Source organism: Penicillium cosmopolitanum, assembly GCF_028827165.1.
Source record: "Penicillium cosmopolitanum strain IBT 29677 chromosome Unknown utg000008l:1.0-4398992.0:1.0-4402845.0, whole genome shotgun sequence".
NCBI classification, from domain to species: domain Eukaryota; kingdom Fungi; phylum Ascomycota; class Eurotiomycetes; order Eurotiales; family Aspergillaceae; genus Penicillium; species Penicillium cosmopolitanum.
In genome coordinates, this window is record NW_026622678.1 from 3,999,202 (window position 1) to 4,016,498 (window position 17,297).

The 17,297-nt window shown below is 45.8% G+C and overlaps 7 protein-coding genes across 7 annotated transcripts; 1 reads left to right on the forward strand and 6 right to left on the reverse strand.

Moving 5' to 3' along the window:
* Window positions 1–276: 276 nt before the first annotated feature.
* Window positions 277–1,358, reverse strand: N7509_008033 (uncharacterized protein; the record flags this gene model as incomplete). The annotated part of the gene is made up of 2 exons (XM_056632670.1): window positions 277–742; window positions 817–1,358. 2 exons carry the CDS (start codon window positions 1,356–1,358, stop codon window positions 277–279), a joined length of 1,008 nt encoding a protein of 335 aa, XP_056488221.1.
* Window positions 1,359–2,486: 1,128 nt separating this feature from the next.
* On the reverse strand, window positions 2,487–2,906 carry N7509_008034 (uncharacterized protein; the record flags this gene model as incomplete). Its single annotated transcript, XM_056632671.1, has 1 exon — window positions 2,487–2,906. The coding sequence occupies one exon, from the start codon at window positions 2,904–2,906 to the stop codon at window positions 2,487–2,489; it is 420 nt and encodes a 139-aa protein (XP_056488222.1).
* Window positions 2,907–4,167: 1,261 nt separating this feature from the next.
* On the reverse strand, window positions 4,168–4,635 carry N7509_008035 (uncharacterized protein; the record flags this gene model as incomplete). Its single annotated transcript, XM_056632672.1, has 1 exon — window positions 4,168–4,635. The coding sequence occupies one exon, from the start codon at window positions 4,633–4,635 to the stop codon at window positions 4,168–4,170; it is 468 nt and encodes a 155-aa protein (XP_056488223.1).
* Window positions 4,636–8,081: 3,446 nt separating this feature from the next.
* On the forward strand, window positions 8,082–8,953 carry N7509_008036 (uncharacterized protein; the record flags this gene model as incomplete). Its single annotated transcript, XM_056632673.1, has 2 exons — window positions 8,082–8,880; window positions 8,931–8,953. 2 exons carry the CDS (start codon window positions 8,082–8,084, stop codon window positions 8,951–8,953), a joined length of 822 nt encoding a protein of 273 aa, XP_056488224.1.
* A 1,533-nt stretch (window positions 8,954–10,486) lies between these two features.
* N7509_008037 (uncharacterized protein) lies at window positions 10,487–11,191 on the reverse strand (the record flags this gene model as incomplete). The annotated part of the gene is made up of 4 exons (XM_056632674.1): window positions 10,487–10,571; window positions 10,629–10,788; window positions 10,852–11,113; window positions 11,177–11,191. The coding sequence occupies 4 exons, from the start codon at window positions 11,189–11,191 to the stop codon at window positions 10,487–10,489; spliced, it is 522 nt and encodes a 173-aa protein (XP_056488225.1).
* Window positions 11,192–12,131: 940 nt separating this feature from the next.
* Window positions 12,132–12,826, reverse strand: N7509_008038 (uncharacterized protein; the record flags this gene model as incomplete). Its single annotated transcript, XM_056632675.1, has 3 exons — window positions 12,132–12,213; window positions 12,281–12,609; window positions 12,665–12,826. 3 exons carry the CDS (start codon window positions 12,824–12,826, stop codon window positions 12,132–12,134), a joined length of 573 nt encoding a protein of 190 aa, XP_056488226.1.
* A 1,344-nt stretch (window positions 12,827–14,170) lies between these two features.
* On the reverse strand, window positions 14,171–15,839 carry N7509_008039 (FAD-binding oxidoreductase; the record flags this gene model as incomplete). The annotated part of the gene is made up of 4 exons (XM_056632676.1): window positions 14,171–14,693; window positions 14,742–15,108; window positions 15,172–15,285; window positions 15,344–15,839. 4 exons carry the CDS (start codon window positions 15,837–15,839, stop codon window positions 14,171–14,173), a joined length of 1,500 nt encoding a protein of 499 aa, XP_056488227.1.
* Window positions 15,840–17,297: the final 1,458 nt, after the last annotated feature.

A 17,297-nucleotide genomic window follows, 5' to 3' on the forward strand; every position in this document is an offset into this window, starting at 1 on the left:
TTCAGTGGCTACTCTTAATATACACAGTACAGTAGGACTCGGCGCCAAGGTTTTACGAAGAGTGAAAGAGTTTGGGCGGTGATACCGATTTCCGAAAGTACCGTACTTAATCTCGCGTTTGCCCTCAACGTCTACGAGAAACTGACGGTTTTAGTCGTTCAAGTTCTTGGTGTTCAGAAATGCCTCATTAATTTCGTCGAGTAAAAAGGGTAAATTGTAGTCTAGAGTTGGCCGATCTATCTATTTTGATGCCCAGATATATAAGGATCGTAATATTTACCAGGGCAAGATCATAGCAGCCCCCAACGCAGCAGTAACCGCCGAGATTCCGAATACATAGCTAAGCCCATTCCAGACCGATGCGCGAGCAGAAATCCTGCCAGCAGCATTGGAGGTAGTCGTGGCGGCGGCCGTTGCGGTCGCGGTCGCAGTTGCAGTTGCAGACTTCAAATCGGACTCGTGATGCAGCATCGTAATCACAGGCGCGTAAGAAAACGCGCTGTAGAGAGACCTCTCGGCGCGGCCAAAACTTTCCGTATATGTATCTGTATGGGCTGTTGTCGCTGTCTCGTACATAAGATATTCAGTTTCAAGAACTGCGGAACCGTGCCGCGTCAAGGTGAAGGTCTCTGTAGTCGATCCGTATTCGTAGTTCCTTCCTACGCCGACCTGGTAACCAACAGTAGCTTTATAGCCCTCGATTTCGGAGTAGCAAAAGCCACCTTTGTCGGCAGTCATGCCACTGGGAGACATGTTAGCTAGCAATTTCACCAGTATTCTGTTGCTTTTTACCCAGATAGATAGATATGGATTTACCTTGGACAGCATGCTACCATTGTCTCCTTAGCTTCCAAGATACCCTTCAGCACGGATGCAGGATACTCGTAGTCACTCATGTAGTAATAGTAGTCATCCTTTGTGTCGACAGTCGTGGTGGTGGTAGCGACATAGATGCCCGATGAACTGAGCGAGCTGCTGGCGTCGCGGGCTACCAAGCCAATCGTCTCCCAGTCTGAAGGGCAGTGCAGGCCAGGGGAGTAGTAGAATCCCTCGTTCACCCAGTCCACATATTGAGCTGCAAAAGCAGATTTTTGTTCTTCGGAAAGATGGTGAATGGTTGTCTCAGGCGTGGCGGTGGGTGTCGGCGAGGAAGATGGCATACAGCCGTCGAACTTCATCCGAGGGGTGGGCTCTGCACCATACTTGAGGTTCAAATAATTTCCATCTTGAACCAGGTAACCAAGCATCATACGCCCAGATGCACTACAGCTCGGAGCTGGAGTGAAGGTCGTTGTGATAGGGCCAAGATTGGAGAAGGTATACCAACCCGCAGAGACGGAGGCGTTCAATCCAGTCATGGTTGCAATCCAAGGGGAGAAGAATGGAGCGAAACGCCTTTTTCAAAATCGATTAGACAGAAGTGATCCATTATAAACACACACTGACCTCCTTGGCTTCCGCCGTTTGCAGGGCAGAGGGCAGCCTAAGATTTGGGGCCGTTCGAATGAGGCTAAAACTGCAATCTCCACTGCGCTCGCTAAACGGTGAACTGCCACCCACTCCGGCTTGGCAGGGTCAAATCTACAAACCAGAGGATCGCCCGATGCCCCTAGTACCAAGTCTGGTTAGATCTGGATTTCTAGGGTCGTATGGCCCAGGAAATTCTGGCTCTCTAGCTTCTCTAGCTTCATGTTCCGACTCGCTAAGACTACCAAGAAAGATGTTTAGCGTGGTGCAAGTGGATCGGATTTGGCCACTATCGAGTTTTAACGTAGGATTCTCTTGGCCACGGAGGGAACCGATCAAAGGGTCTTTCAAGTCCGCGGACTGAATAGCATACTTTAGTTCATTAAGGCGTTTTCATCCCCGGATCTCGCGGAACCCTCTGAATCTTGGACAGCTCTCTGCTCTTTGTCTTACTCAATTCCAATCAAGGATGATCAGTGAAGTTTATCATCGCCAGCAGAAAGCCACAGGAATATCCATCAGGTTGACACTTCCCCGACGCAAACGCTCCCAATACTACGTCCATTAATGTGGGGGCTCATTTAATTTGCACAGCATTTATTGGGGAGAGGAAGTTGGAATCTGGAAGTAGTTTGGCTCTTGGTGACCCATCAGTAGGTTGCGTACATAACACATAATTTCCTTCTCACCGAACTACCTATGATCTGTCTAAGCATAATAACTCAGTTGTACGGTAGCGAAATATGGACAGAATCTCGAGTTTCTATCTGTTCATCAAAATTCATGGGTGTCATTTACAAGATAGAGTCACTCCTTTGGAGCGGAATCGGATTACACGGGAACTACGAAGGAAGTTAAATGGAAATGTAATTTCTTTTTCTTGATCACAGACTCGTTATAGCTCGCTGCCAAAAATTTGGGAGGAAATAGTAGAGATGCATGATATTTTATGAAACTAAGTATTGCTTGGCAACTCACATAATCGGATCCCCCGAGGACCACATCCCTCGGCCCTAGCTTCATAAGCAGTTACTAGGTCCCACATCCTCATCGGTGGCAGGGATGTGAAGTTGATCCCTCCAGTGCTCATACATTCCCTCCGGAATCAACCCCTTCTTCTCAAGCCTGAGAAGCAGATACGAAGCCCAAAGACCAGAACTCTGCGCTGGAATTTTCCTAGCCTCTTGCTCGACAATAGACCCCGCTGAAGCTGGAATCTGGGCGACAAGGACCTTACTCTCAATCCACCAGCTCTGAAATCGCTTATTGTATTCAATTGCAGGCTTCCAGTATCCTGGCCAGCCCTCGCAATGTAGCCGAGTGCATCGCTCCGCCCCTGGATGGCTCATGAGAATCAGTGAATGAATGGGGTCGCAAAGAAACTGCTTCCTACCAAACGCGACATAAATGTCATAGTGTGTCACATCGACCTGAGACATGATGAATGATTATGCAGAGTAGGTGATGATAGATATGGTATATAGCAAATGATAAATATGATGGTGGGTGTGCTGCTAATGAGGTTGTTTGATGATATCAAAACCTAACCACTGGGAATATCCGATGCTTCATATAGGCCATCCTCGATATGACCCTCATGAAAACAATGCAATACATTCCCATTTGTTCAGAAATAAGACAATAAGTTTGAGGCTGACGGATAGAGATCAATCACTTGTTTCAGCTTCTTTGAATGTTACTCCTTTGGGAGAACAACGTTTATTGTCTCAAATAAACAACAAGAATCTTGGAACTCGAGTAACACGACAAAGATCCAAAAGCAAAACCAACCCCTGGAAGGCACAATAGATGCGGATTTTCAGCGTTAGATAGTTGGCAGCTATGGGTCGCCTTTTGCCGGCAGGAACTTGAACGTTTTAGTGTAACTCCGAGATAGGAAAACACAGGAATGATCAGAAAGTTTGCCTGTATCCGTACCTGCCAGAGGCCAACTCCAAGCTTGTGTATCAAGATTGCTCAATAGTATCTAAATTTATTCTAGAATTTCGTAACCGTGACTCTATAGTGGCCATGAAATGGTTTTTATTCAAGCAGAACGATAACAGTCGTCGGACATTATTATTCTTCTAGGCGCTTGTCTACTCTTTTAAGGCTGAGAAGATTTTAACAGTTTTGCTTAGGAGTAATGCTGTTTTAATTCTCACGGAATCCTTGGAATCGTACTAACCTAAAGCGAACCTTTCTAGCGATTCATTGCGATATCCGTGATGTCGTGGGTCGGCCCCGAGATCGATTAAAATCAGATGAATCGCCCAGTAAAAATTAAAGCAGTTCCCAGGCGAGAACTGCAAATCTCCTCAAACAAATGCGGATTTTAATTAGTGAACTTGTGTCCATTTCTCCAACCCGGCCATTTATGATATATCCAACTCGCCCTCCTCACAGCGTATCATATACACAGTTATCTGTTGCTAACTTCTGTGTTGCTTCTAACTTTGCAATGGCTTCTGAGAAAGTATGCTGAGATAAGGGTTGAGAAGAATGCCGAATTTTGAAAATCAAGCATTATGATCAGAAAAGACTACAGTTACAGTATAAAAAGCTACGCTCTTTCTCGCCGCTAACCACACAAATAGAAATTGTGTTCAATGTATAATTAAATTATCAATCAAATTTGTCCTCGGTTCAACAGAAAATGTAAATGAATAAAAGAAAATAGAGATCTTGAAATGTAGTCAATTACTCCTCTTCAAGCCAAAGGTTACCAGGCCCCTGATCCTCTGCATCAATGTTTTCCTTGTCATCCCCGTTCTGTGTTAGATAATAGGTCATCCAATCAGTGTATGTTCCTTCCGGTACGAGTCCCTTTCGCTCAAGTCGAAACAAAAGATATAAGACCCAGAATGCGGAGCTTTGTAGGGGTGTAGCTTCGGCCTGTTTAACAACCACATCGAAAGCCTCTATCGGAATACGGCAAATCAGATCCTTTCTGTCGATTCTTCGGTAAGCGCTGTCCCTGAGCCCGTTGAATGGAGTATCCGATTCTGAAACATACTCCCGAAGAGCAGGGCTACCTTCGCAATGGAATCTCATGCATCTATCTGCACCGGGATGAGCTAGAAGAATCATCCAATGGACATTCGCCTGGTCAGATCTTCCGCTGAAGGCCAGGTAGAGCCCATAATGGTTCATATCAATACCGGACATGTTGAATTTATGAGTTTGCGAATTGTATGCAAAAGTGTTTTCAGCATGCAGGATTATTTAAGTTGTCCCAATGAAGTGGAACCATATTTATAGAAGGAGGTAGGCACAATTTTAGCTTGGCATAAAACACCAAAAAAAACCACAAGAATAAAAACAATGCCTTTGAGCCGAGGCTTTGGGCTCGTGGTTGAGAAAATCGGATTCCCTTCTATGGAGTAATTATTCCTTTGACCTCGCTGCGATGAGTTCTTTCAAATATTACAATTCCATTCATCAAGAAAGCCATTGTTTGTGTAAGTAAATGAATACTATTTAAATTAGCCCAAGTTTATTATGTAAGCATATCTGGATCAGAAAAAAAAGGCTTTGTCGATTATTTGCACGTACCGGTTTACCATATCTCTGCGTGAAGCCGCTTCGCATTGCCAGTTATCTCACTTTTCCAAGGACACTGACCTTCTTCTGTCATGTATCCCACTACTTAGGTGGCATAAATCTAAAAAAAAAATTCAAATTCAAATCCAGAGCTCACAAGCGGCTAGCTGGTTATGTATAAATATCTATGCAGATGCATAACACATCTTGAAGACTCCTAACAAGCCTTGGTAATCGTCTCTAGTAGGTGATTTCTGTCATTACTTTCTTTATGTTATAATCAATTTCATGATTTATATTCGACTACTTGCAGTAATGCAATGCAACTTTCAAAGGCCACTACAAAAATCCCAATACGAAAATTTTGTGACAAGGTCATATTTTATTCATGCGCAGAGAAATCAACGACAGAAACTAATTAATCCATTAAAAAAACCTCACTTTATCACATCGCAAATTTCCACCAAACCCAGAAGTTCATACTATATGCTCGTCATGTTGAGCTAAATCACCATTAAAGAGTTGAAAATGCAAGTTTCAAACAGGAACTAGATCTAATTGAGCATGAGATGAAACTCGCAAAGTCCGTCCTTAAGTTCCTGGCGAGGACATTCAGATGCATTGCAGGGAATAATGGCTAGACCGGAGACAGCGGAAATCGGGTTTGCAGATGGGGTCTCGCCAGTGCGTTCCGTTACATCAATCCTCCAGTGATGAATCCTCCAGTGATGAATGCAACAGCCTTCCATATAGCATGGGTAGATGCAATCTGCATAATTGCAGGACTGCGGAGATGTTGAAGGTTGAGTCGCTTTTGTCAATTCTTCCCAGTGTTGAAGGCATAAGCCCTCGTCGTATTGTTTGTAAAGACAATTGGCATTCTCGCAGGTATCTAAAGGAACCAACTCAGGGAAGGACTTTTTCCAATGACGACAACAGAATGTGCCCCTGCAGCGTTTCTGTTTGCAATTGCCAAACTGGCAAGTTTCGCTGCTTTTGTTTCGGTATTCTACCAATCCCTCGAGGTTTTCCTCTGTGGCACGCAACCGGCAAAGCCCCTGTTTAATACTAAAACTCTGGCAACTAGAGAACTCACAATATAAAATCTCACCAGGATGTAGTGCTCTCCAGTGATTTTTGCATAGTTCCTCTTTCACGTATTGCATGGTACAACCGAGAGACTTACATTGACGTATACGTTTCGGTATTCGGTAATCCGGATGCACCTGTTTGATATGTTCCGCGCAAAAGGTTAGATGATATCGGTTTTTAGTACAACCCTCAAATTCACAAGGATGTGATTTTTTCAATTCCGGGTTTGCCTCACTATAATGTAAGGCACAAAACCCATCTTTTTATATACTACTAGGGCAGCCAGTGGCCCGACAGAATTTCTTCTTTTCAGGATTTTGTTCACCCCAGTGCTCCGTACACATGCCAGCCCTCTTCTTCGCTTTCGAGCATCCAGGAAATTCACAAAGTATCTCGATAGGATAGTTCAGAAGGGGGGTTACTATTTTCCAATGTCGAGTGCAGTATCCATCCAGGCGTTTAGCCCTAGTGCATGTGAAATATCTGCACTTGGTGCTCTCCGATCGTGCTTCTTCGGTCTTATCGTCGGAGACCAGTATCGGATTGTTGGAACTTGAACCAAACGCTGTCCAGCCTTGATGCGCCATGGTTTGAAGCTTGTGACTCTCCATGGCTAAGACGATCTGATTGCCTTTTTATCTCCGAATCAGTCAAGCTCTGGGCTGATGGTGAAAATATTTCTGTTTGGGAAAGCGATCTCAGTCTATTTTATAGATAATTCTCGATGGCATGTGTCGAGTAACCGACTGTGATATATTTTTGGATTGGAAAGAGATGGAGATTGCTTATTGTCTTGATGAGAATCACAATGGGGCCTTGTTGCGGCTTTTTGCTTTATTGTATGCATGGATATCTGGTTTCATTTATTCTATCTTCTATGCTCTTTACTACTTTGGTAAAAGTTTTTTTCGAGGAAATTGTCTCAATGACTACAAGTCTTATTATATTTTAAACAAAGCAGTACCCGCAGCGGCTGTCACAGCTTTTCTGATTCTTTCGGGCGTTTCGCTCAAACTCAAAATAACAATGCAATTCCTTTGTCCAAACAGAATGGTAAACTGTTTGATATTCGGCAAGCAATTGGGAAGAACCTGAGTTATATCGAAACCAAGTGATACTTGGCCTGGAGTCTCATACCAGAGATCCCCGGATTAACACTGTTACTTCTCATTGACTTCCTTTTCAATAATGAAAGCAGATTATGAGCTCTATTTCTCATGAGCCTGTTTCAGGTAGCCATTTGCGTCATACTTTGTACGTCCATACTTGTTTGTTAATTTCCACGTTGTGGATAGCTGAAAGGTGTAGACTGGGTAACAGCTCAAGTAAGGATCAACCTGAAGTAGATGGTAGACTACTTCCTTATCACTAATCCAGCTCCCTTAATTAATTTTGAATGATATCAATGTCTTTCAAATTCCACAATGTGGCTTATAAGCCTGTAAATAACTTAGTGGAGTCCTCGGCTTTCCTTTCTGCTCCGAGTCCTCGAGTCCAAATCTTCAGATCGTAAATTACGGACTAAAGAGAAAGGTTCTGTCTCACGCTGCTCTTCTACCGCACTTCAGGATCTGTTTCTTCAATATCTATTCATTTGATAAAGAGTTCATTGAGGCAAACAATAAGATTATGACTTAGACTCTTTCACAAAATGTCACAATGAGTTCTATATTTATTGATATACAGACCCAATCGCGTAAGTATCAGGTAGCTCTTTGTTTATATGAATCGAGGCTACTCGAACAATGCCCTGTTTTGAATACAAAGAGATTTAGGGTAGCCGCAATGCTTCATTATTATACGAGTACTGTCTATCATACTTCGTTTCATATTCGCGAATTCTACGTTGAGCCACCTCAGACGAGGTCGAGGGACATGTATAAAATCCATCGTACTTCATTCCGAATTTCAATTTATTCTAAGTCCAAGTATTTGTTATCAGATTTCTATTAAGACCTGGCTACATAGTATCCACAGGTATGTCGAACCAAAATACTGAAGAAGATCAGATGGAGTGGCATTTGGATACTGGGGTCGTCATGGACTGGGAAGACAACAATGCCTTTGCGGACTGGAGAATTCCCACTAATCCATCTCAAGATGGCCAGAGTGGGCTCCCAAGCCGCAGTAATGCTCAGCATCAGCAGGAGCTTGCGATGTTAGATATGCCATTCGAAACTGGTGTTTCCGACTGGGAGGTTGAAAATGAAGTCGCGAACTGGAGAATGACCACCAATGCATCTCCAGACCGTCAGAGCCAGAGTGATCATAACAGCCCAAATTTCACACACAACCAAAGCGATGACGTGAATCAGGGCGGGTTAGATGATGGGGCTATTGATATGAGGTTTGACGATACATTTGTGGAGGCTGAGAATACTACAGCTGTGTATGCCAGTGTCGACGATACAGAGATGGATGTCGACGATACATTTGCGGGTCTTGAGGATATATTTCCGGATCTCGACGATACGTTGATGGATGTTGATCGTACACCGGCAGTTCCCAGTGTAGACTTGATGATCGATGATACAGCCATGGAAGTCGACTTCAACCAGACAGTTCTAGACTTGGAGGCCAGGGATAGGGCTCTGGATTTGGGGACAAACAATCAGCCTCCGGTTCCTGAGACCCAGCCTGAGACTTACATTTTCCCACAGGGACAGGGATTCCTACAAACCTGCACTATACTAGGGTGCGCAGAGCGCATGGTGGATGGCCGCGATTGCGAATATCACAAGGCACAGGAGATACCGACTTTGTGCAAAGACTTCGGATGTACCTCGCAGAGCATAGTAGAAGGCTATTGTTTTGACCACTGGACGCAGGCAAATGGTTGCGAGCCGGATAATGAGGAGCTGGATTGCAAGTTCCCTGGATGTATTAATAAGAAAGATTCCGGCTCCTTACTCTGTACATGGCATGCGGGTGGAGAGAATCCATATGAGAGTCATTCTCGGCGCCGTATCTGCGAGTCTGCTGGGTGTATTGCGCAGAAAAGAAAGGGTCTATACTGCGTGTCCCACTGGAACGAATTAAACCCTCATCATATGATTTGTTCGTTTGATGGTTGCTCTCACTCTAGGTGGTCAAAAAACTTATATTGCGCCTGGCATATAAAGCGGAAAGACCTAGTTGGCGCTGCGAGCAGCAAATTTTTTGGCACACGACTGGCTTGCTATTCCCCAGGATGCTTGAATCGAAAGAGGAAACAGGGATTATGCGACCGCCATTGGCTCTTAAAAAATCCGGGCCAAAGTCGTTCAAGATTCCAAAAGGTTTGCGCGACCACTGGGTGTGAAAAAAAGGCCCAAACAAAAACTTTATGTTATCAGCATGCAATAGAAATGTGGCCTGGTAGCATGTGTTGTACAATCCCTGGCTGCATAGTTAGAAAATGGAAGAATGGATTATGTGAGAGGCATTTTGGAAATCGGGCTCGTTCAAAAGTCTCGTCAAAGGTTTGCACGACCACTGGATGCGACAAAAGCGCCTGGAGAAAAAAAATTATGTTATCAACATGCGAAAGAGATGTGGCCTGAGAGCATAAATTGCATATCTCCTGGGTGCACCCATACAAGAGCGAGAGATGGGTTATGTAACCAGCATCTTCGTGGTGAGTAACATCGTTTTCGATAAGGTTCATTGCAAGTCGGGGAAGAACTTGAGCAGGGTAAACTATGTTGAAACGTTATACCTGAGAGCTCAGGCTTATCCTTCCTTAGCCTGTGGTTCGTTCAATCCGGGTTCTTCATCGGCTACTGGGTTGCCGGCCACATCGACATCCACGTGCCAGTTTACTGCCGCTAGTAAATGACTTCAATCGGATGTTTTACAACATGACCCGCTCCCACATTCACTCAAATCCGAGCCCTTCTGCTGCTGCGCCACAGCCGAGTCTCATGTGGTATTCCAAATCTCGATTTCCAATCATCATAACATGCTGCGCTTGTCAAATAGGATTACTCCGGATCAAGACAATTTATTTAAGGATGTGCATAGGATGGGTTTTAAGGCTCCATAGGCGTTTGGGTCGTGGATTACTGGCATATTAGCAATACCTAATTCGAAGTTATTATTTTATACCGTGTCGTGCATATCTAGAATATGTAGAAGGACAAAAATCTAGTAGAAATTAATAGTCTCCAGGAGGTTGAACTGAGAAAAGGCGTGACAGTTTGTCGATTCATGAGGCATAACTCTTAGCGGTCAAGTACCAGTCAATCAGGATATGAAGATGCGACAGAAAAGGGAAACAAAAGGCCTTGCGCGAGAGAACGAAACAATTTCGCGTTTTGAAGTAAAAATGGATACAAAGTCTCGTAATTCTTCATAGTTTCTTCATGCCAAGTGCCTTTTATTACTCGCCGGAGTGTGTCAAGACTTAGATCGCGATCCCTTTAAGACCGTGTTTCCAGAGGGTAGCAAAGGGGGTGACACCATCCTCGCGCAAGGTGATTAAAACGTGCCTAGTCATCTCAATCAGTACGTCTATGTTTAAAGGCCGGCAATTGCAAGCAACTTACATCGCAGCATCGTTCATATCCCGGCCCATAAAGACCTCGGAGTTGTCGTAGTTGGCGCTGATCTTCTCCATCGCGGCAGAAGCACCACTCTTGAATTTATCAAGTGTGTCGGAAGTGGCACCACCTGCGAGCAGATTACTCATGACATTCCTGGCACACTCTAGAAGGAAGGCAGATGGCGTTAGCTGGGAGGATATCATCGTGGATTGAACAGGGTACTAACTCTTCAAGTGGCCCTTGAAATCCTCCTTGGAAGGCTTGCTCAACTGGTTGAGACCGGACTGGTCCTCGATGTCGTAGACCATAACGGCTTCGCCCTCGCCGTCTTCCTCATCACCATTGAGCGGCAACTCCTCGTTGGCCTTCTTGACGTACTTCTTGCATTCCACCTCCCATAGAATGGGACAATCCTTGGCTGGGTTGATCTTGAACATTTCCGAGAGAAGCTCGTCACGGAAACAATGTCCTGCGGGGTAGTTAGCGGCCTAGTTGTGTCGATGTTCGGACATGGCAGAGAGGGTGGAACTTCTGGGGATGGGTGAACATACACGGTAGATGATCATTTTGAAGGTGATATATTCCTAATGAAATGAAACGAGAAGGATGTGGCGGAGCTTAAGGGAAAAAACAACTTGAAGGAGGCTAAGAAGTCTTTTTCGTCAAGTTCTTATGTGGTGGGGGAGTTTAGCGTCTCTGCTTCGCCGATGACAGGTGGGAATGGTTCATAACTAATCATGGCTCTTCTCCAGCTTCCTGACCATACTTATATAGAGAAGAAGTGCCGCTATATGCAGATGAGTCTATAGTAGTAAAATTCGACACGCTTGACGCGACGAACTGACCTTGATGTTTGTGAGTTGTGAAGCCGTTACCAGCGTAACCAAGGAAAAAGGTAGGGTGATCGAGTAACTACTTGTAGTACAAGAATCGACACTATATATGTGATGTGGGTTTTCTGACGTCAAGGGATCCATGATAGTACATACGAGTACATATGTACACCGTACATCGCTATGTACATACTATACTGCTGTAAACCGCTGTAGCCCCACGAGTATCAGTCACCAAAGATCGACCGAGGAATATCTTTGCTTATTTTGACATGATGACGTTTCAAGGATGGAATACACTCTGTTGTTTACAAAACTGACACATTCGGTATAGTTTGTAATACATCCATGGATTCATGTTCCAGAAGACGTCTGCTGGTACTATATAAGAAAAGCCGTCACTGTTATTTGCCAGTATGAGTAGTATATTTAGCGAGAGTAAGCTGGCAGTATTTCTTGACATTTTCTGAAAGAAATGAACTCCAAGCGCCAGAAATCAGATCATTAGAGCAATGCGCAAAGTAAAAAAGAAAGGCAAGATATCCCCCAATTCAATGCACCTTCCTCCTCATAAGCCCCATCATTACATCGAGCTCTCCGATCCGCCCATTGCATCGACACTCTTTCGTCACTGCGACACCTGGTAACAGTACATCCAGATCGATTCAACGAATCATTTATCATCGAGCTCCATCATAGCCTTCTTCTGGCGCCACAAGCAAACGCTGCAGATAGACGAAAAGAAAAACAAAATACTGCTACAGTCAGAAATATACTCGAATCTGGTGTAAGGCGTGTTATCATAGACGCGTGTGAACTCACCAAAGAGCAATGCTCAACCCCCAAATAGCCTTTGTCTCGATGCAAATTGCCTTTGACGCGCCGATCCAAGAAGAGTAGCCGATTTTTCCGTTGATCGTAGCGATGTAGCTAGACAGCTTTGACGAAAATGCATACACGGTCGCGTCCTTGTATCCCAGCTCCGCAAGTGTGTTGCACTTCAAGTAGGACAATGGCTTGCCCATTACAACAGCCACCACGATGAGGGCAATTAGAACGGCAAAGTCCGCGACTGCGCTGGCAAGGAAGGGTAGGATGTTGTCGACAAAGAGAATTGCTGAGATGATGCAGTAGACGGCTGCGATAGTTGTCTGGATTCTGTTAGTATCTGGCTTGGTGCAGTTATGAGATCGATTGCAATCATACCACTGAGATAGTTCCGATAAGAATATTGGGCGGAGTTGCGTTGTTCGAAACGATGGAAGAAATGAATTTGGCTGTCATGCCGATTATCGCGATCAGCGAGCAAAATTGAAAGAGCCGGGCGAGTTGGAATGTAGCGCCGAGAGCTCCGTAACGACCGCCCATTTTGAAGGTTATGTCAAGGAAATTCGAAATGAATGTTCAAAGAAAGCGATTGAAGATGTCTGGGAATTAAGAAGAAAGCAAGGTTGACACAGTCGTAGTAAAACAGGGAATGGAGCAGTTATTATAACGGACTGCGAATGTATGAAGCAAGAAACCGCTTGCAGAATGAGAATGAGATGTCAAGGAGTGTGTGGAAAAGTCTAGACCAGAAGCCAACAAAGAAAAGTGAATAATTAATGATGCAGATTGAAGAATGGAAGTGAAATTCTGAAAGAGGTGGGCTGAGACAACTTATATACACCAGATCAAAGAACTCAAACCATCTCTAACAGCCCTGAAGGAAAAGAGGCACGATCTAGACCGGACAAATTTAGCAGCACTCAAAACGTGGTCCAAGATCTAGACCCATCCCCAGAAAATGAATCATAGTCCCATATCATCGGTATCAGAGATGATCTTGTTAGACCCCAAGCGCCGACAACGAACCAATCAAAGCGTCTGCGTCCGGGTGGCCCAGCATCAACATCATGGCCAAAGCTCCAGCCTCTCCTAAGCAGGCGCTTTGCAGAAATGACAGCTCTAGCTGCAAGAGCCTCTGCTTTTTTTTTTAACGCAGATCTTGGTCATGTTGAAAATAAGTGGTCGGGGATTTTGTGGGAGCGATCGCGCCGCCAATAGTTGGCTCCACCGCGGGCGCTTGGAAGGGAAACCCTAATTCCGACGAAGACGCCACAGCCACTCGTTCCCCTGGCGTTGGCATTTCTGACGCAGGCGGCTACACAAATAAGTCAGGTACGAGCTTGCATCCTACTAGGAGGTTGATGCGAGGACGATCATGTTTCATGTACGTTGGCAGCCACAGTGGACTTGGAACACCCTTGGGAAACAGTGTCTTTGGCGCGCTACTGGTGGCTGCTGCGCTATTCATATACCTTGCCATGCCCGATGAGAATCTCGCCTTCTTCTTGAACTTGTGCATAGCCTACCCGTGGGCGCTTTGACTCATCGCGCAGATCCTTTTCCTGAATAATGTCATCCCGATAAATGTTGGGAATGACAACTGTCGAGGTACAATGGATGGCGCCTCGTCAGCCCAACAATGAGAACTTACGCAGGCAATGTCAAAGGATTCGCTAGGTGTCAATGGATTGTACACTGAGTCCTTTTGTCTCCAAGCTAAGTCACAGTATACTATAGGCACTCCGGTCGGTCAATATCGATATGTTGGTCATTAATTTTCATTCAAAATTAGTTCAAAATATTATGAACAATAAATATCTCCAACCACGGCGCCAAAGTCGCCAATTCTTCAAGTCTTTTCTAAGAGAAAATATCCAAAGACGCTTACTCGTTCAATCTCCATCCACCACTCGTCCGCTTCTGGAAGAAGCCATCAGGGTCATATCGCAGACGTGTCGCAAGGGCCTCCTTCTTCGAGTCAGGGTCAATACGGCCCCAATAGTCCTGGCGGAAATACGCATCGTTCATGAAGAGCGGGCGATAAACATCAGGCAGGAGGCCTTTGTCAATGTTCTTCTGAACAAGGTTACCCATACCCTGGTAGAGCTTCTGGTTGGCTTGATCGATCTTGTCATCATCGACGGAGAGTGCGTAAGAGAAGTCAAGCTCAATGAAAATATAGTTTTGGTCCGTAGGAACGTTAAGCAGGTCGCCGCCGCGGTCCTTGGCTTTCTGAGAAAAGGTCTTGGGGACGGGCTGGAAGGCGATGGAGCCTAGGACACCGGTCACGCCGAGGACGTCCTCCGTGACATTGTACCAGTGGTCGTAGTACTCCTGCAGCACTTCAGATCCGACAGTCTTGTTGGGGACCGGGGTTGTCTCTGTGGCAATAGTGTAGCGTTGGCCGCTATATCTGTTAGCATTTGAATTTTATAGTGTATTATATGGAACTTACTGCAGGATAAAGAAGTCGTTGTTCTTGAGCAGATCGTAGTATGTGTCCCAGGTCTTGGTGGTCGAGGTGTGATCAATGGCGGTAAACTCGTCAAAGACGCCCGCAGGAGGTTCGGGTCCATCGTAGAAAAGGAACATGATCCAGAAATCAATGAGTGCGCCGTGCTCGGAAGTCAGAATAATAGCTGCCTTGTCATCGGGGTATTCGTCGACAAAGTTGCGCAAAGCCGAGAGGACCTGGGGGGTCTTGTCGGCCGTGAATACATAGTTACCACCCCAAACTTTGTGCTCTTGGGGGTGAGTTTGCATGGTGTACGCAGTGACAACGCCAAAGTTGTTACCGCCGCCCTTCAATGAGGCGAACAGGTCTGAACGGTCGAATCAGTATTTTGCCGTGGCGGCGAGTTGACAAGAATATTGGTTAAACTCACCTGTGTTTTCCTTCTCATTGGCATTGACAATAGTGCCATTGGCCAGCACGACCTCGAAATTCTTCACGTTGTTGGCTGCCCAGCCATACTGTGTGCTCAGGAAACTCATTCCACCTGTTAAAGTTAGCGATTGGGTTGCAATGTCGCATAAACTCAACACTCAAAAGCTTACATCCGAGCATATACCCTCCGATCCCAACGCCTCCAAGTCTACCACCCACCACCGCACGTCCGCCAACAGCATCATCCAAGCCCTTCTGAGCTTCTTCCCAAGCCAAACCAGGACCGATAACTGCGGTTTTATCCTCGTGGTTGTAAAATACCTGGTCCAGGTTTTTGGTAGAAACCAGGAGTCCGTCTTGAATACTTGCGAATCCATTGTTGGGCATATGACCGCCCGACTTAACTGCGAATAGAGTGTCGACGTCGTGAAGTTCTTTGATCACCTGGGACATCTCGGCCGCACTGGAGGGTGCCGCAATACATGTCGGCTTCAGGTCACCACATGCTGCTGACCAGTACTTGGTCAAATCGGCATTGTAGTTGATCGAGATCGGGTATTCGATATCAATGCCGGCATTTTCGAGGGTTGAGCAGATGTCTGCTTGGACGAGAGGCAGAGCTGCCAGAGCAAGCGCTAGGGCATGCCACCCGCGGGTGGAAAACATGGCGAACAATGTCGTGGGATAAATTAATTATTAGGAGTAAGTCAATCTGAAGTCCTCAGGGGTGACTTGGAAACAATTTCCTCGCAGAAGGGAACCGATTAAATTAAAAGCAAGCCCTCGATTGCTTTTCCAAATAAGCGGATCCGCAATTGGTACTTAAAGCTTTTCTCCCTTTCCATTTTGCAAATATGGATTAGGGAGTGTTCCCGGATTCGGTGGATATCCAGGAGCCACTGATCAGCCTCCGGAACGATGTGGAGCTAGCGATGGGGGCATGAAGAGTGGAAAAGAGCAAAGCGCGGGGTGTCGGCGGATGTGGGTATCAGGAGGGTCTCCATCCGGCTATGCAATTCTCATATTTGGCAAGGAATACCAAGCGGTTGACCTTTTCAAATGGGCCATGCGTTGAAGAAACGTTGATCTGACAATCTCATCTCGGTTGGATATCCTGGAGATGCACATGGCAGTGGCATCTATCGTAGGGCAATCTTGGGCCATTGGGGCCTCGGAAGAAGGGGGCCGTGAGGGGAGATTCTTCAGGATCGAAGGCTGAAAAGCTGATTAGAGAAGTATGAGGCCGTAGCCGAGAGTCTAACTGTGTCGATCGCCGATGCACTATGCGCTATCTGTGGTCACGGATGCATGCCATGCACGCGACAGGACGCCATCTGGCATAGACAGCGATTAAAAATCCCCGAATAACAAAGGCGGGCAAGTCCCGGAAGTAAGCGGCGTCAATAGTTCGTTCCTTGGGCGCAGACAAAGTAATGCGGCTTGTGTGAGCAGCCAACCATGGATCAAGTCCAGACCGGCTCCTTCATCCTGGCTCCACTGATCATCTCAAGAGTGAGACAAGGAACGGATGGCCTGACCTTTTCATTACTCGGAATTGAGATGTCACGCCGGAGTTGAGGTTTTGAGGTTTCGTGAGTAGATGATCCTAGGAAGACAAATTGCCTTCTAATCCACTAAATGGAAAGGGAAGGTCGACGCTTCGCGTGGCTCACCGTGAGGCCATAATTATTCCGAGAGATGTCTGTCAACCTAATGATCAGCCATTGGAGTGGACCGGCAAACGGTATCCTCCTGGCACTAAATAAGTGGATCGAATGGCAAATCAGACTGTGCGGAATCCCTGAATGGTTCCTGGATTTTGGACCTGAATTTGGTAGGAAGGCCGGTGCATTGCCATTAACGCCATCAAGCTCGGGCCGACTTCGCTTAGACCAGTAGAGTAATGATAGTCGCTGTCATCAAGGTTTTGGGCATTTGCTCTTGTTGGTGATCGACGGGGCTCACGTTAAGCAGGGCGATCAATGTGGGATGAGATAACCTTCACATGCTTTAAATCTACCGAGGGTCACGGCAAGGGTACGGGGTAGATATTAGGATCTCCCACCGGTGCGGAGTAAAACGCGATAGCGAATACGTTGAATACGCGGGCTCTCGAGTCTCCTG